We start from the raw sequence: 19,317 nt of genomic DNA, 5'->3' as shown, positions 1-19,317 counted from the left end.
TTTCTTTTCAACGCAGAGGGAAAAAAGAAACGACGAACGGTGCAAGAAGCTCGACCAAAAAGAAGAAAGACCATAAATAAACGTAAAGGGAAAAAAAAGTCCAAATCGAAGTCCAGTAAAAGTTCAATTTACAAACGTGAATTAGAAGGAAGTTTGCGAACGCTCGAGCTACGCGAATGAGCGTGCAGATCGGTCGAGCTCCTGGACAGCCGGGCAGCATCGATTGACGTCATCGAGAGGCGGCCAAGATGGTTGTCAATGTTGATAAGTGGTTTGGTTATACGGTGGAGCACCAGTGGTAAACATGTGCGGATCGAGGTGTTAAACGCCTGTTCTTTCGCTCTTGGTGTTATGCCCGTCAAGTGAGGGCCCATGTTGATGAGAATCCGAGCGTCGGGCTGGTCATCGCGCGAGGAATGGCAGCCTATAGGAAAGTGTTGGAGGTACAACGTATCTTGGACATCACGCAAATCAGGATTGAAGTTTCTGTCGATATTCTCGACAGTATGCGGACCCAGTGCGCCTCTACCTCGGAGATCACTCACGAGGAGATAAAAGACCTGGAGGTGAGGGAGCCCTGGAGCTGTTCGGCGAGACCTCGCGTGTGAAAATCAAGATCGACTTGTCCATTGACGCTGATCGTCGTCGCGGGCGGCTCGGCGTGTCTCTGTTGATTGTTAACAAGTTACAGCCTTGCCGTCATTCAGATGTCATTTAGAATCTTGAGAATTTCTGGATTCCATCGGCAGGAACGCCGAAAAATCTTATCTTTTCATGTTTCGTGATGTAGCAGCGTCAATTTATATTTTGTTCTAAAGAATATTCTTCTGTCATTTCCAGTTTGTGAATAAGAAATCTCTAGTGTTACTCTTGTGTTATTTTGGAAGGTACAGAAGATAATGTCATTTGGAATTCATTTACAAATTTTGGGATTAAAGCAATAATATATATATATATATATATATATATATATATATATATATTTTCAAAGTTATTTAAGATATTTTTGTAGTAAAAGTTTATAGTTTCCAAAATTATGATATTTAACATACATAATTTTTATTTTTATTCTAAAATGTATAATTTTTTTGTGTTTGGGTGATTGAATGCTTATCTTGAATAAATATTGTTTTTAATTCACGATTAAAAAATTTGCGACAATGTTATGCCATTGAAGAACATAATATTGCTTAAAACTTGTTTACAATTGCTCAGATTATAATATGATGATTATTTAAAATCTTTTAATAATAAAAATATTTGGTTTTAAAATTTATAATATTTGATATCAATATATTTGATAATTTTTATTCTGTATAGAATTTGTTTTTAAGCATAAGTATATTTATTTCAAATAAAATCATAATTCAAATTTATATTATAATATCAATATTAATGTGTAATTACAATAATTTTTATTTTTTATTACATAATTTATATTTGGGTACAAAGTATGTACTCGTTTTGAATATATATATTTATATCTATATATTTGAACATTTTTATAGACAAAATTAATAAAATTATACTCCACACAACTTGTGACAAAGGCTACATTGACTGACCCAATACCAGCAGAGATAAATCAATATCCATCATTGCAACTATGGTTGCGGACAGTTGGTCTCACCCAGGAATCAATTCAGGTAACGATATATACGATAAAGATATTGCCTTGTATGAATTGTTTTGTTATTTTACTTCAATTTCGATTTAGCAAAAATCAATTTTAGTAATATGAGTTCATGCAAACTTTAATTCTTTTTCCTTAATTGTTATAATATTGCAGATGGTTTGTTCCCACGTTAATACTCTTGAGGCCTTGAAAGAGAAGTCTGAACATGAATTAAACTGCATGTTAAATGAAAAAAGTATACATTATCAAGAGGAACATCGTAGGCTCTGCAAAGCATTGCATTGTTTACGACAATGCATCGGTAAATAAAATTTAATGTTGTGAAAAAAAAAAACAATACATGATACAATACATGATACATGTACATGCACATGTTTTTATTTATTTTTGCATTTTTATTAGATATTATGATGAAAGAAGGTATGGAAAATGTATGTGATGATTTGGATTTATACTGGGATTCTTGGAATAGTTATCATTTACGCAATGAAGTCTTCCCTAAACCAATTCAGTTTCGTACTGCACGGCGTTCCATTCCATCAGAAAATAGCATTCCATATCATAATAATAACAATAACAACAACAATTTGAACAATGATATGTTACCGTCAGCTTCTATAGCCTCTTTAATATTATCTAGTCCTTCTTATATCCCTTCATTACCAAAGCAAGGATATGGTAAGTATAAAGAACTTTTATGCTCATTATTATATTTTTTTTTTCAAAGATCATAAAACAACTTTAATGTGATAAGATTTTACTGAAAATTTGATATACAATTTATCTTGAAATATTAATAACTTATTTGTTATATAAATTTTGTTTATTATAGAATTTAAATTTCCATCAACTCCTCCTCCACGTAGAAAATATTTCATGGGTGTGCAAAATAACATATTACAACCTGAGGAAATAGGAGAAGTATTTCCGTTAGCCAAGTCAAAGTCTCACGAATCACACTTAGCAAGTCGTCCTGATAATATTCAACTTAATAATGATGATATATCATCTAGGTAACTAGAATATTTTATCATATAATTTTTTTATTAATTTGGTGTTTTACATATTTTAATTTTATTGTGATAATTTTATAATTTTAATTTTAATAAAATATATTTATTATTTGAAATATATTATAACATTATATATTCATATTTTTAGTTTTAAAAGTAATTCTTCTAAGAAAGAAAGTGATTTTTCTGTAAGAAATCCAACAGAACCAAGTTCGTTTGGTACAATAGACTCTGGAAGAGAAGAAAGTTTCCTGCCATGTTATAATAGTCCTGTTAAATCACATAATAAATCACCTGTTAAGTCACCTGTTAAATCACCTATTAAATCGCCTATTATTAAATCACCTGTTAAACCATCTAATAAATTACCTGTTAAATCACCACCATTATCAATCTGTACCACAAATGCAAAAACTGATGATAGCAGTCTTAAAGAAACAGGTACATAAAATTAGAAAAGTTTTTAGTACAATGTTTTATAAATAGATTAATCATTTTTATTTTATTTTTGATAGTAAATCTTGAAGTGCCAACATCTCCATGTACTACTCCTACTGTGCTTCGCGGCATAGGTCATACAATCACTCATCGTTTTACCAAATCTTTTAATGTGATGACGATATGTGACTATTGTGAAAAATCGATGTTTATGAACATTTTAAAATGCAAGGATTGTAAATACAGATGCCACCGAGAATGTGCATCCAAAGCACCAGCCTCTTGTGGCCTACCTGAGGAACTCTTTATGGAATTTACACGAAGTGTACATGGTAATAGTGCGTATAAACTAATTTTAAGCCACATTGATCATTATTTAAGTTTTTTTTGTATTCTCTTTATATTAATTAAAAATTTTTTTTAAAGTAACAATTATTTAATATAATAAATCATAAAAGCAAATTATTTCAGATGTGAATGTTTCTCCAGTATTAAGTAGGCCTGGCGTGACATTTCCAAATAGTCATAATGTAAATGTCATAGGTTCTTTAAATCATAGAGACAGGAGGCGATCGTATACACAATCTTCTATGAATATAGCTTTTCACGTATGTTCCATTTTTGCAATTTTTATTTTGCATTTTTAGAACTTTATAAAAAGTATAATCTCTCTCTCTCTCTCTCTCTCTCTCTCTCTCTCTCTCTCTCTCTCTCTCTCGAGTATAATAAATTTTTATACAATGATGTATGTTGATATATTACATAATATGAATAATTTTTGATAATTTGATAAATAATTTCATGCTGCAATATGTTTATACGTATATTATTAATCACATTAGGGCGATTCCAGTCCAAATATCTTCACTTATAACAGATCTACGCCTTCTAGTCCAGCATTATTGTCAGCAACTATTAGTCACAGTATGCATTGCTTTCTAAAACAACAATTTTGTTTTCCAGGTAAAGAAAGACATTTGTTGTTATAATTATATCTTCATTTTTTTAAATATTAAACACGCCATTTATTTTGTTTCTAGATATACCGAACAAAAAAAAGGAGACATCTGAGAAATTGGAAGAGGCAACACAAAGATCCGAAGTAATGATAGCGAATGTTTTGAATGATAAGAGTGAAAAAGATGATATATTTGATATGTGCCAGGATAGGATAGTAAACATTTCAAGATCTGACAATTCACATTCACATACGATGCCACTGAGTATTGATTCTCTGGACTCTCTATTTTCTGATAATGGAGGAGATGAAACTGGATATGACTGGCCTCGACAGAATAGTGTATATATTATGTTTTAATATGATAAACATATAAGCTTTAATAAAAAATTTTATATTCTTATATTTTATTATAGATATTGATGCGAGATTGGGACATTTCATATAATAAATTAGTTTTTGGAGAGTTAATTGGAGAAGGAAGATTTGCTACGGTATATAAAGGTGTTTATCATGGAGAAGTTGCAATTAAAGTTTTAAATATGAATTATTGTTCGAATAATGAGAAAATATTACAAGAATTTAGATTAAAGGTAAAAATATAGATTATATTCAAACTTGATATTATTAATGAAAAAAGATTTTAAATGATAATAAACATATTTCTATTTATTATAGACAGCCATGTTCCAAAAAACTCGACATGATAATGTGACATTATTTTTGGGAGCTTGTACAAATCCTCCACAATTAGTGGTGGTGAGTCGTTTGACTAGAGGTCAAACACTGTATACACTTCTTCATTTACGAAAAGACAGGTTCAGTTTGGCTCAACTGATGCGTATAACTGAACAAATTTGTCATGTAAATATGATTCTTATATAGATAATATAAATATTTTTTAAGTTGTATTATTTGCATGAATATATTTATTATCAATTGAATAAATTTAAATATATTTAAAAAGGCATTAAAAATGTATAAATAAAACGTTGATTTTTATAAAAATATAAAAAAAATATAAATTTAAAAATTAAAAATTGGAATTATTTGAATATTCTTGTTACGTAATATATATTTTATTTTACAGGGTATGGGATACCTTCATGCTCGTGGAATAATACACAAAGATCTTAGAAGTAAGAACATATTTTATGAATGTGGACAAATCGTAATATCAGACTTCGGTTTGTTTGATGTTACTAAATTATGCTATGGATATAGGTAAGAATAAATCTTCCAAGATAAAATTTGGTTCAAATTATATTTTAATATTTAAGACAAATATATTCGTGTGTGTATATACTTTTAGGAGAAATAATGAATTAAATGTTCCACCCAATTGGTTATGTTACTTGGCACCTGAGATTGTCCGACAACTAAGACCAATAAGTCGAGGTCTGGATAGGTTACCATTTTCAATGCATTCTGATACTTACGCATTTGGGTTAGTATATTTTTATTTTAGAATTATGATTATGTAATTCTAAATATATTTTAAAGACTACACATAATATATAAATATAACGTAATATTATAACAAAATAATAAAAGTTAACATTTTACATGATATATGTGTCTGTATTTATGTATGTGTGGTTTGTATTTAAATATATTGTTTCTTATCACAAAATGATTTAAAAAAATATTTAATGTGTATATGATTCATATATTTAAAGAGAATACAATAAATACAAATTCAATAATACTAATGAAGGACTAGATAAAAAAGAAATTTTCTAACAGGACTATCTGGTATGAGTTATTATGTGGTGAATTGCCCTTTAGAGGGCAACCTACTGAAGCTATTATTTGGCAAGTCGGAAAAGGAATGAAACAATCTCTAGCAAATTTGCAAACTTCCCGTGAAGTAAAGGTATGTATATATGTATATTTCTGTACAATATATACATATAATATGATTCACTTATGAATTCAACTTATGTATTATTTATAAAAATTATGGAAATTTCTCAATTTTTTTGTAGGACATTCTAATATTATGCTGGTCATACCATGCAAGAATACGTCCGAATTTTACAGAGATAAGAAATCTACTCCAAAAGCTGCCTTGCAAAAAATTAGAACGTAGTTCCTCTAATCCTATGAATTTTTCTCGTTCTGCAGAATCTATGTTCTGAATATATTTAAGTTTATTTATATATATATATATATATATATATATATATATATCGTTATGTAGTGTAAATATAGAACGGTGCAATTATATTGCCAGATCTTTGTTCAAAAAAAGTCAAATAAAAGTCACTAAAAAATTTGTGCTTGTTTATATTACTAATATGTTAAAATGTGCAATGAAAGAACATTAATATAATAATTAATAACAGTAAATTATTGTAAATCCCGTTTTTGTAAATAACTTTTCTCTTTTATAATACTAAAAATCTCTTTAAAAGAAGATATGTATATTTATAATGTATTTAATAAATATGTGTAAATATTTTTTTGCATTAAATGTAAAATCTGTAGATAAATAAGTATAATAAATAAGTATGTATAACATACAAAGAAAGCATTTTTTATACTAAAAACATTTCTTCAGTGCACGTTTTAAAAGAATATTGGAGCAACATATCTATTCGAGTTTGAATCATTATTATCATAGTTACTATGGAAATTAAAGCGTACACAAAATGAATCTGAATTATTCCTACCAGTTGTAATATAACCCATACAATTTTTGACGAACAAACATTTCTCTTACGTTAGTAAATTTATTCTCAATATTTATTTTCAATATTTGTTATTTGTGTTGAGTTTTTTATTTAAATTTTATTATTGTATTTTATTTAGAAAGTAAAGTGTAGCAGTAATTTTCTTGTTCCTATGGAATATCATAAAAATTATTTTAATATTTAATTTATATATCATTTATAAAAATATTCAATATGAGATTCAAGATATCTGTGCAAGGAGATAATGGACATAAACGATTAATGACATGTGTTGCTTGGAGTTCAACAGAAGAAATTTATTCTTGTGGGTAAGACGAAGCTATTAAGGTTATACAAATTATATCTTGTTTTATTTAATAAAGTATATAAATGATATTCTATAACATATACACATAAAATAATTTATTAGTTGCTTTTAATTTTGAAATTAATAAAATTAATGATTTCTTATACATATGAATAGAATTAAAATAGAAAACTGAAAAGTGTTAAGCAATATTACATGACAACAAATGGGATATATATGGGATATATATAAAATTATATATATATATATATATATATATATATATATATATATATACATATATACATATATATATATTTTAAGAAAAGAAATAATTAAAATATAAAACATATTAGATAATGAGAATTTTTATATAATGCTTATTTGTATTTCGAAGTATTATATATATTTGTAAAGGTTTAAGTATTTAGCAAAAGATAATTAGCAAATATTTTTCGAAAATTAATGATTTATTAGAAAAAAAAATGACAAGTTTATTCTTAATCTCTATAAAACATATGTACAAACACATTATGTATACATGTATATTGTACATGTATAAATTTTTTATAACTATAAATCATGATATATAAATAATGTAAATTTATATTTTATTGTTTACTTTATGAACTTTAGTGCGGAAATTATTACTGAAATAATTTTTAAAAATATATCTGTATTTAACATATAATATGTATTTAATACATATTTTACTAAGTATTATTTTAACTTTTTATTAATGAGATAATACAACAAATATTTATGAATATTATATATACACATATATGTCATGTTTTATAAATATATACTATATATTGGTATATTTCTTAAATAATAAAAGCTTATTAATATAAGTTTATTATAATTAATATATTGTATATATTATATACTTTAACATACATTAAATATATAATTTTATATTTTCACAATAAAATGAATATTTTGGTTGAACTTTTCTTTGAATTTTTATTTAAAATATAAAATTATTTTTTTTTATATAAAATTAAATTAATATATTTATTTTTTAGGGAAGATCATTTATTAATATGTTGGCATTTAGAAGGTAGTATTGCACATTCTACCATTGTAACAGAATTTCCAAATGATTTTTATCCTACCGATATGCAATGGCATCCACGTCCCAATCATAGTACTTCTGTCACCAAGAAATCTTTAGATATATTATTAATTACCACAGCCGATGGTGTGTATAATTTAGCTATAAATAAAATTACTGGGATTTTAATAAATTTTGTATCACATCATATCAAGAAAATTTAACATATAGTATTCTGAAGACAATATTTTTATAATAATATTTATTTTATAGGAAAATATCATTTAGTTAATAAAAATGGTCGTATTGAAAAAAGTATCGATGCTCACAAAGGTGCAACAACAATAGGTAGATGGAGTACTGATGGTTCCGCATTGTTGACAGGTATGTCAAATTGTTATTTAAAATTCAAAAAAATATGTCGTTTCAAAAAACATATTCTTTGTTGTAGCTGGTGAAGATGGATTAATCAAGGTCTGGTCTCGCAGTGGTATGCTTCGGTCTACGTTAGTAAAAGCAAATCTTCCTATATTAACGTCCAGCTGGAGTCCTGATTGTTCAACGATATTGTATTCTCAGGGTGGAAATTTGCTTCTTCAATCATTTAATTCTAATTCGAAACCACATAAGGTTAAATATATTTCGTTTTATTTTTATATTTAATTGTATGTATGTGTGTGTGTGTGTGTGTGTGTGTGTGTGTGTGTGTGTGTGTGTGTGTGTGTGTGTGTGTGTGTGTGTGTGTGTGTGTGTGTGTGGCGTGTGCGTGTGCGTGCGTGCGTGCGTGCGTGCGTGTGTATGTGTGTGTATGTGTGTGTGTGTGTGTGTGTGTGTGTGTGTGTGTGTGTATGAAAGAATATATAGGATATTTCATTTATATTCATTATATCTCAGATTATACAAAATATTTTATATTTTTTTAAATATTTATTTTTGAAAAAATAAAAGAAAGACGGATTCAAGATTTGATTTCGATTCTTCTGGATTGCGTTTTTTATTATCAGAAATATTTTATTAATCAAAAAAAAGTTCAAATGTTTTCAATATAAATGATTATATTTGAAGTGGAAATTTTTTCCTATTCATTAAAAGTTATATTTTTATTTTTTTTTGTATGTTACACCATAATTTGCAGAAATAAAATAAACATTTTTCATAATTTCTAAATAATATTTATATTTGTAGAAAAGTTCTAAAATTATTTATTTTATTCCATATGAAAAAGAATTTTATTTTTTGTTCGGGTTGGATGAATATTTATACATGTTCGTTTATGTATATGTTTATATGTTGTGTGCAAAAATATTTTTTATTATTATTCACATTTAATGGTAGTTAGAATCACAGATTTTGAAGTCCAAAGATATTAAGAAATTAATTTCTTCATACAAATAATTATTATAAAAATATATTATTATAAAAAAATATATTATTATAAAAAACTGTAATATATTAAGTCTTCTAATCTCTTAATTTATAATTCAGGAAGTTCTTAAAAAAAGGAATTCATATCATATTATTTTGAAAACATTTCAATAAAACCATAAATTAATGTAAAGTAGGGTAGGTTTTTATTTAAATAGTTTGAAATTATATTTTTGTAGCATTGATGCTATTTAAAATCTAACAAATATAATACTTGAATATGTCAATTAATACTACTAATTTTTGTTTAAAATATTTTATAATACGTAATTTCCAAATTGTTAAGAAATTTCGATATTTTTTATACCTCTTCTGACCGCGAGTATGTATATGCCTATGTGAGGAAAATAAAAATATGGAAAATAAAGTAATATTTTATGAAATTCGTTATTTTAATTATTAGTAATAATTGACTTATTGATTCCATAATCAGAAGAATAATTCATCAAAATCTTTAATCATGAATAGTAATCTAAAAAAAATAATTTTTGAATCTTTTTATATTAATAATTTTGAAAATTTTATCATAATATATGTAAATCAATTGGAGAATAATAATTTAATTTATAATTTTATTATTGATTTTTTCCTTAGTTTTATTTTTTAAGAGAATATTTATAAAATGTATAATATAATTTCATTTCAGTGGCATGCCCATGATAATCTCATTTTAGTTGCTTGTTGGAGTCAAACAAATGGTCTTATAGTTTCTGGTGGTGAAGATTGTCGATACAAAGTATGTAATTATTAATTATTTGTAATAAAATAATTTACTATATTAATAAAAATATCTGTATAATTAATTATAATTTAAATATAATATATTATAGTAATTATTGTGCTTACAATGCTATTGTATTATTATTATATTTATTAGGCTCTATTTATTATATTATTGTATATATGTATTATATTAATTTTATATAAGTATTTATATTAACATTAATTATTTTATATACATGAATTCTAAAATAATAAATTCTTTATATTTATTTTATCATATAAAAACTAATTCTTTGTTTACAATCTATATTCCATATTTTATATTAAGAAAGAATAATATTTTTGATATAGATATGGGACGCTACTGGTCATCAATTATATAGCAGCAATGTCGGTGATTATCCTATAACAGCTATTAGTTGGTGTTATTCTTCTGGCAATTATTTTGCTGTTGGATCTTTTAATACAATCAAGTTGTGTGATAAAAATGGGGTAAAACTAATTTTATATTATATAAACTTGCATGCACATACAATTGACAAATTATTTCTAGATTCTATATATAGAATTTTACATTCTATAGTAAAGATATATAGAATTTTATATAGAATTTTACATTTTATAGTAAAGATAAAGCTTATTTTCTAGATATATAGATGTATATTTCTTAAATTAAATAATGTAAGAAGATTGTATTATTTTAAATATGTTTTAATATCAGCTATAAGAATGTACAAAAAATATAGATTTTTATAAAAATATCAAAGTATTAATCTTCATATAATTTTAGCATCTAAAAGTCAAATTAAAATTATAATTTCATACTTCTTGAAAAAAATAATTTTTGATTAAAATATTTTTCTCGAAAATATTTTATTTTTGTATATTATTTAATAGTGAAGTGAAGTAATTTATATGATATGCAGATAAATTTACCTTACTAAATATTTATTAATTTATATCATTTTTGTTAATGCTTTTTATACTAATAAGTTTATCAAGCAATTATGAAATATCAAGCAATTATGAAATTATTAGTTTAGAATATTAAAATTAATAAAATTGTATAAATATGTAATACAATACATATAATACAAATATATTGCAAGTATTAACTGATATTTGAGAAAGACCAACATTATTTTGTTATACATTAATAAAATTAGATATAATATTCTATCTTTTTAATTATATAAAAAATAAAAGTATACTTAGAAATGAAAAATAAAGATAGTTTTATTTTATAATTTTGCAATTACATTTTCTTTTTTAATTTATAAATTTGACATGTTTTAGTGGTCACATTCTATGGAAAAAATAAATACTGGTAGCATTTACAGCATAGCTTGGTCTAGTGACAGTACGCAAGTAGCTATGGCATGCAGTAATGGAAAATTATTAACTGGACATGTCATAGACAGGTAAATTTTATTGGAATTATTTATGAAAAATTATTTATGAAAAAAGTGATCATATCAGTACTTAGATATAGATGTAGAAAAATTAAAAATTTTCTTTTTTTATAATATTGTTTTTAAATTTTTTATTATTCTGCTTTTACTATAAATAATTAATGTTGTATTAATATTATTTTTAACATTATTTTATAATAAATAAAAATAAACATGAAATATAAATACAATAGCGCGCGCGCGTGTGTGTGTGTGTGTGTGTGTGTGTGTGTGTGTGTGTGTGATGTGTAATGAGATATGTATGCTCATTATGTTATAACTATACAGTATAACTATATAATATAACATATTCATGTTTAAATTTTACAATAATAGGAGATTAGAATGGGATAATTACGAAGCTACATTGATAAGAAGAAAAGTGATCGAGATTAAAGAGATTGGCAACGAAATTCGTGAAATATTAGAAATCTCTGATCGTGTTGTACATCTTGAATTTAGCTTTAATCATTTAGTTGTTATCACACCCGCGCAATGCCACGTCTACAATGTGACGAATTGGAATACACCAGCGATATTTAATTTAAAGAGCAGTAACATCTCTGCTGTACTTCTTGCAGAAAAGTAAGTTGACAAATGTATTTAATGTAATATATAATATTATTTCATCTGCGGCAGTCTTTCAAAGAGAGGTTTTTAAGTTCACAATACTTTCATATATGCGCGGCTCTCGCGGAAAAAAGTGAATACTATTTAAAAACGCGAGCTTTGTTTATAAAAAAACACAGAGAGTAAATTATAACAGACAATAAAGTTTCATTCATTTGTTTGATGACAGATCTTATGCGATTCTCTTGTTAATTTTTTCAGTATAAAATAGAAGTCGATGCTCTACTAAATTATCGATATATCCGATATATGGGAAGATGAACGAATGAATTTCTCAAATGCAGCAATATAATTATTGATTAATTACATATAATAAAATTTTAATTAATTAGAAGTTGATTTTTATTTATAATAAAAATTTTATTTTATTATCTCTTTCGTAATATTTTTGTAATATTCGAATTCGTAATATTAGGATGATACATTGAACTAAACTTTCATTTAAATAAAACATTTTATAAAAAATAATTTATGTATATAATTCTCATACTGACTTATCAAATAAATGTTAATAATATATATTACTTTTTTGATAGCGTCACGCGTTACTTTGGATTTAAAGTTCGTTATACTTTAAAAAAAATAATTAATTATTTTATATCGCTTATATGTAAACTTTCAAAATTTATATCAAAACTTTTTTCTTTTTTAAAATGTCCTCTATTGATATAGAAATAACAAAACTTGATTTTTTTTATAATGTTTTAATTTAATTAGACTTAACTTGTTTCTGTTTCGAAAATTATCTTAAAATTGTCTTTATTTGGAAAATTATTGAAGCGATGATAGAATTTAAAAGCAACTTTTGATCCGACTTTTGCATTAATATCTATTGTATCCCTTTTATCATTATGAGTTGGACTTTGCTTTACGTTAATTATTTGAAAAGTTATGTCGAATCCGTATGTGTTTAAATTTGCATTCATATTTATGTCTGATTTTATACCAATGCATGTTTATACCAAGCAATGCTCTATACAATGCTCCAATTGTTAATTGTCTAATTGATTCAACTGAATTATTGGAACTTTTGGTCATATCTTGTATATATTTATAATGTAATTAACAATACAATTTTCTAGGCACTTCTTAATTGTGGAATGGAATACTGTATCATTGTACAGTTACCAAGGCCGTTTACTAGGTAGTCCAAGATGGAAAGGATTTTCTACGGAACCACTTTATCCTCCTTGTATATCGTTATGTTCTGATACTTTGGCCATAAGAAATCAAAGCAATGAAAAATGTAAGATAAACATGTAAAACAAAATCTTTGCTAATAGCTTTTAATTTTTTAATGTAAATTATTATTAAGTCAATTGGGATATCTATTTTGTACATAGGATTACCTTGAATTTTCCCAAATTTCTATATTAATTTATTGTGTTGAGAAATATTTTTAATTCTCGATGTTTTCTCCATTTTATAACTTAATATTGATCTTAATATTGATCATATAACATTAAAATTTTTATAAAAGTAAAATTTTATATATACATCAATGCAAATGCAGTAACGTATTTTTTATTATAATAAAATATGTAAATAATTTTCTTTTAAATTAAATATTTTTAAAAATATCTGTATAATATTATTAATTGTTATTAACTCCTGTCTTTGTGCAAACTTAATATTCCTATTAATAATATTTTTTCTTTTTAATGTGAAAGAAATTAATATTAACAAATGCGATATTCTTGACAAATCTTAATTATTTATTGATTGTTTATTTTGTTTAGTGCTTCATATCTTAGAAATACCTTATAACAAGCCAATAGTGGAAAGCCAGTCATATTCACATTTGCACAACATAATACAAGTAGCATTAAATTATATTGGTAATATAAAAGAGCGGCAATTGGCATTAATAGATGTCAATAAAGATTTATTTTTAGTTGCAATAAAAACTACAGGCTTTGGAAGAATATGCAAAATTGGTATGTAAATTATACAATAAAAATTAAAAATATATAATTATTAAAATTAAAAATTTATAGATACCTCTATTAATTAATTATATATTTTAGCTTCAATGGCACAAAACATTGCATGGGCAACCGATGCAAATGTATTAGCTGCAATGTTAGATGCAAATCTGTCAGTATGGCTGTGTCCTAATTGTGTTCATTATAGTGATCGTAAAGTAATACGGCGAACAAGAATTGATAAGGAAAGCAGGTATGTTTATAAATAAATAATATGTTTTACGATATAAGCAATTGTTTCAAATTTATAAATATAAATTTATCAAAAAAGAATTATTAGACACCTAACATTTTGTCTGCCGAGCAATACTATTTATTATTCTGTTGTTTGAAATTTATCTCAGCTTACTACATTGATTATTTATTTGATATATTTTTATCATATAAAAAATTTTTATATAACAGTTATAATATAAAAAATATTATTTGATTGCAAATGATTGATTATGTACTTGCATGAATTTTATATTCATTTATTTTTAATTTTCATCTCTTTCACTATCTTAACGAATTTTATTTTAATAATTCATAAATATCCTTATGATGCAGTGAATTTGGAAAACAGCCTAATATCGTGAGTGTTCGTAATGGTATGGTTATGGTAAGACGTGGAGATGGTGCTATTGTGGCTTCATCTTTTTATAATCTTTTTACGACTTTCTATGAACACATATCAAACAAGAGACTGAAAGAAGCACTTTCTCTTTGTCGTGTAGCTCAGGTAATATTCAAAATACAACGTAAGGTAAAATATCTTTTTATGTTACAATCATGTTTATACACAGTGATTTATCTAACTTAGTGATCTGAATTTATTCGCAAACTTTTTGTTGTATAAAGGAACTTCCAAATAAGAGTTATGTAGTATTAAGGACAATATACATATAATAATTTTTCTTTTATATCTTTTTATATATTAAAGATTATTTTGAATTTTTTGAATTTTTTAAATAAAATACTTTAAATCTTTTTATAAAAATTAAAGAAGCATCAAATCTTAAATAAAAAATATTAGAACGTATTAGATTTTAAAATTAAAGTTACTGTAATATTTACAATAAAAAAGCATTTAATTTTTCTTATCTTTGGTCAGTTATAATCAGTTATAATCTCAAGAAAACGTTGAATTTGTTTTTAAAACATATTATTTTATATTGTTAAAAGAATGAAATATTATGGACTTGTATGGCTGTTTTGGCAACTGATAATAGAGAATTGCATGCTGCAGAAGAAGCTTATGCAGCTATTTCTAGATTTGATAAAGTAGATTATATTAAATATATCAAGGTAATTAAATTATATATTCATATATTATTTATATTTATTTATCAAATTTATTAAAATAATCTTCAAATAACTAGATTTATGTATAATGTTTGCAGAATTTGCCTTCTGCTATACAAAGGAATGCAGAAATGGCATTATTAGCAGGGGATTTGACAACGGCGGAAGGTATACTGTTACAAAGTGGTTTAATTAAAGAAGCTATACATATTAACATTCAGATTTATAATTGGAATAGGTATTTTAAAAAATTACTATTTACTTACGTTTTTCTGCTTTTTTGTGATTATTAAGCATTTAATTTATAAAAATCTATTTATATTTTTTATAATTAGAGCTTTAGAATTAGCAATAAAGCATAAACAGCAACTTGAAGAGGTTCTAAACAAAAGAGCTCAATATTTACAGACCATTGATAAAAGTGAGACTAATCATAATTTTCTTTCATTTATGGCAAATGTTTCATTATCACAATTGAATCAAGTAAGTTAATTTCTAACTAAATATTTTATACAATTATTTTTCATTACTAAAATATGTTTCTATTTTAGATGAATGATGAAACAAAGATTAATATTAAAAGTAATACTAAATAAATCAATTTGGAACAAACCAGGCATACAAAGTTTTAGAATATATAAAATCTGAAAACACAAAAGTAATTAATTTATGGTTTTATCTATTATAAATAGAAAATAAAACAGAAAAAAGAGAAAAGAAAGGAGAAACAGAAAAAGGAAAGAAATATAATGAAAAAAATTAAAGCAAAGAAAGAAGTAAAAACATAAAAGTAGAAATAGACGGAAAGGAAACATAAATTAATATGTTTACTATATCTTTTTTGTCTTAACGAAAGAATCCAACAATGTAATTTAATTAAATCGAATTTATGAACTCAAGTCATAAATGAATTCAATTGCAACATTCTTAGTTATAAAATTTATATTATGCATACAATAATCTTATTGTTATTATCATTATTATTATTATTTTTATATTAAACATATAAAAATCTATACTGCATTTATTTGATGATCAATGTTATAGTGTATAAAAAGAAAAAAGATCTATATTTTGACTTTTCTATATTTTGTTTTTTATCAGAAGTTTTATTAATTATAAAAAAAATTTTAAATTTAAATTTCTAGCATAAATGATATAAAATAGTATTATTATATAAAATATAATCATATAAAATAGTATTATAATATAATAATATATAATAAAATTAATATATTAATATATTAATATATTAATAATATAATAAAATAATATTATAATATAATACTATTTTATTTGTTTATTAAAAGTTGTATTTTTATCTTTTATATATTATGACAATTTGAAAAAAAGTTATGTAAATATTATAAAAATAATTTTTCTACTCTATTTTATGATAATGATACAAAAATTTATAGTATATATTTATTTGTAGCCTATAGAGCTAAGCATTAGACCCGATGAAATGAATATTTTTCATCGTTTATTTAATTTCATTAACTTTAATTTTTTTAAGCTTATCCTTTTCATTTTTTATTTTTTAATAACTTCAATTCTTTTATTTTGAGTTTTAATTTATTTAGACTAACTTTTGGCAGCAGTTGGAAATCTTTTTTTTCTAAAACAACATTTTTTATAAATTAATTTTTTTATTTAATTATTATTGTTATTCTTATTTGTTAGCACTATCTAGAATTAACAATAACTATTGAGTATCTGATTTCTATAAATGATATGATCCTTTTTAATTTAATGCAAACACTGATTTTATGTAATAATTAATAATATATATAATTCCATTAATATTATTACATCCCCCCAAAAAAAAAATTAAGAAAAGAGATAAACAGAATATGAATGGGTTCGGAAGAACGGCACAGCTGCTCTCTCGAAGATCAAGTGTTAAAACATAAACCTTCGAGTCGAAACACACTGTACTGTATGTCTCGGCACTGAGGCAATGATGAGGAAAAAACGCTATAACACAGTTGCGTAGACATTGCGACGACCGACGTACTATGCCGTCTACGCAACGTACGTTCGTCGGTCGGTTCTTTGATCAAGAAATTTAATTCCTTTTACCAGTGCGATTGATGGGAAAGAAAAACGAGGGTTTTTAAAGAAATAAGAAAAATTAAAATCTAACTTAAAATTCTCTAATGAATATAAAGAAATATACGTGAGTCCAAGAAGCAAAAGGAGGTAGCATATGTCCAGAGGCATGTGAGCATGAGTGAGTGTGTGTGTGTGTGTGGTGTGGTGTGTGTGTGTGTGTGTGTGTGTGTGTGTGTGTGTGTGTGTGTGTGTGTGTGTGTGTGTGTGTGTGTGAGTGATACGGGGATGTTACATTGGTGCGGGGGCCATAGGATTTCAACAGAGGGATCGTGTGAGTTGTTGAGTTGAACTTTTTGAACAACGATCCTACCCGGTTATACAACATTAATTCTTCAATAAATTTTAACTTAACAATAACGATATGAAACAATAACGATTTCAACATGAAATTAATCATAAGATTTTTAACAATAAATGGCGCATAATGCACATCAATGAAAAAAAAAAAATATATATATATATATATATATCGGTATATAAATGTAAATGTAAACTATAATAAAAATTGATATTTAAGAAGGGGAATACCCTTGGATATTTTCTTAGGTTAAAAAGGGAGAGTTGGTTTTCTTCTGGAGGTGAGATTATTAGATTGACAGAAGGATTGTTCTTCAAAATCGAGGGAAAAAGTTTTTCGTCATGAAACACCGGGGGCTAGGGGGGGGGGGGGGCTCGGAAATTAATGGGAGATTCCGATTCGGATTGATAAACGGGGGGGAATAACGTTCTTTCTTCTTCTTATTCTTTCGTATAAGCCTTTAAGATTTGTTCTACCTCACTCTCATATGCTTGTGGTGCGCATGTAGGTGATCACAGGCATATGGAACCTACATTTTAACGCCTATTCCGAACGGCAAATTTTTGAGGAGGTTCTATTAGGACAAGAATATTCTCGTAGTTTGCCGTCAAGAGGAGACACGAGCGTAAAATATTTTTGATCCTACCGAAACTCGAACCCGGAATTTCTAGCGTACTAAACCAATGTCTATTGTGCCATACGCGCCTTTCGTAATATCAAAAACCTGAGAGGCTGATAGTGGAAAGTAAGGTAAGAAAAGGGAAAAAAACGATTGAAGGAGGATGAAGAAAAAGGAGAGAAGGAAAATGTAAAAAGATTTATAATCGCGGTTAAATTAAATTTAATTAAGGGCTTACTGATTGTTGACCAAAGAGTTTGACGTGAAGAAAATTCTCGTCTCCCTCCCAGAAGGTCATCGTTGATTGAGATTGATAGGATTGATTTTACTGACTCTAAGTTAAATAATGTCAAAAAAGTTTTGAAAAAGATAGACTGGAAATGAAATGTATGAATGGATGAATGAATGACACGACATGTGATGAAGAGTTGATGAAAAATGCTCTGACGCGGCCCGGAAGAAGCTCCATTTATATAGGATGATCAGGATCTGATTCTTTGTGCAGGAGGAATGACAGTAGCATGAGATCCTGATTGCAGAGCAGTGTTGTTTACATTAGATATCATTAGTTGTTCGTGTCTGACATATGCTGTGTGCAACATTCGGACTTGCAACAGGTCCCATTTGAGAATAAAGAAAAAAATTCTTTATGTATATAATAAAAAAAATATTATTATAATGTATTATAATGTATAATTATTAT

The 19,317-nt window shown here is 25.6% G+C and overlaps 2 protein-coding genes across 2 annotated transcripts; both read left to right on the top strand.

Annotated features, from left to right (window-relative positions):
- Positions 1-243: 243 nt before the first annotated feature.
- ksr (kinase suppressor of ras) lies at positions 244-6,323 on the top strand. The gene is given in 17 exon segments (XM_011634650.3): positions 244-306; positions 309-566; positions 1,509-1,646; positions 1,790-1,937; positions 2,039-2,314; positions 2,469-2,649; positions 2,798-3,090; positions 3,165-3,425; positions 3,559-3,695; positions 3,930-4,050; positions 4,128-4,387; positions 4,462-4,638; positions 4,724-4,909; positions 5,136-5,269; positions 5,358-5,492; positions 5,792-5,921; positions 6,034-6,323. Coding segments are annotated over 17 exon segments (3,036 nt in total). The 5' UTR covers positions 244-258; the 3' UTR covers positions 6,187-6,323.
- A 137-nt stretch (positions 6,324-6,460) lies between these two features.
- Positions 6,461-16,504, top strand: Oseg5 (intraflagellar transport protein Oseg5). Its single transcript, XM_089078572.1, has 16 exons — positions 6,461-7,049; positions 8,056-8,231; positions 8,358-8,468; positions 8,536-8,714; positions 10,156-10,245; positions 10,584-10,724; positions 11,529-11,653; positions 12,020-12,268; positions 13,396-13,559; positions 14,053-14,250; positions 14,341-14,491; positions 14,848-15,019; positions 15,463-15,585; positions 15,681-15,820; positions 15,918-16,065; positions 16,134-16,504. Exons 1-16 carry the CDS (start codon positions 6,955-6,957, stop codon positions 16,176-16,178), a joined length of 2,307 nt encoding a protein of 768 aa, XP_088934698.1. The 5' UTR covers positions 6,461-6,954; the 3' UTR covers positions 16,179-16,504.
- Positions 16,505-19,317: the final 2,813 nt, after the last annotated feature.

Source organism: Pogonomyrmex barbatus, unplaced genomic scaffold (genome assembly GCF_055798465.1).
Source record: "Pogonomyrmex barbatus isolate J1 unplaced genomic scaffold, ASM5579846v1 scaffold23, whole genome shotgun sequence".
NCBI lineage: Eukaryota > Metazoa > Arthropoda > Insecta > Hymenoptera > Formicidae > Pogonomyrmex > Pogonomyrmex barbatus.
The sequence above is the reverse complement of the archived record's forward strand: the minus strand, read 5'-3'. Positions and strand labels throughout refer to the sequence as shown.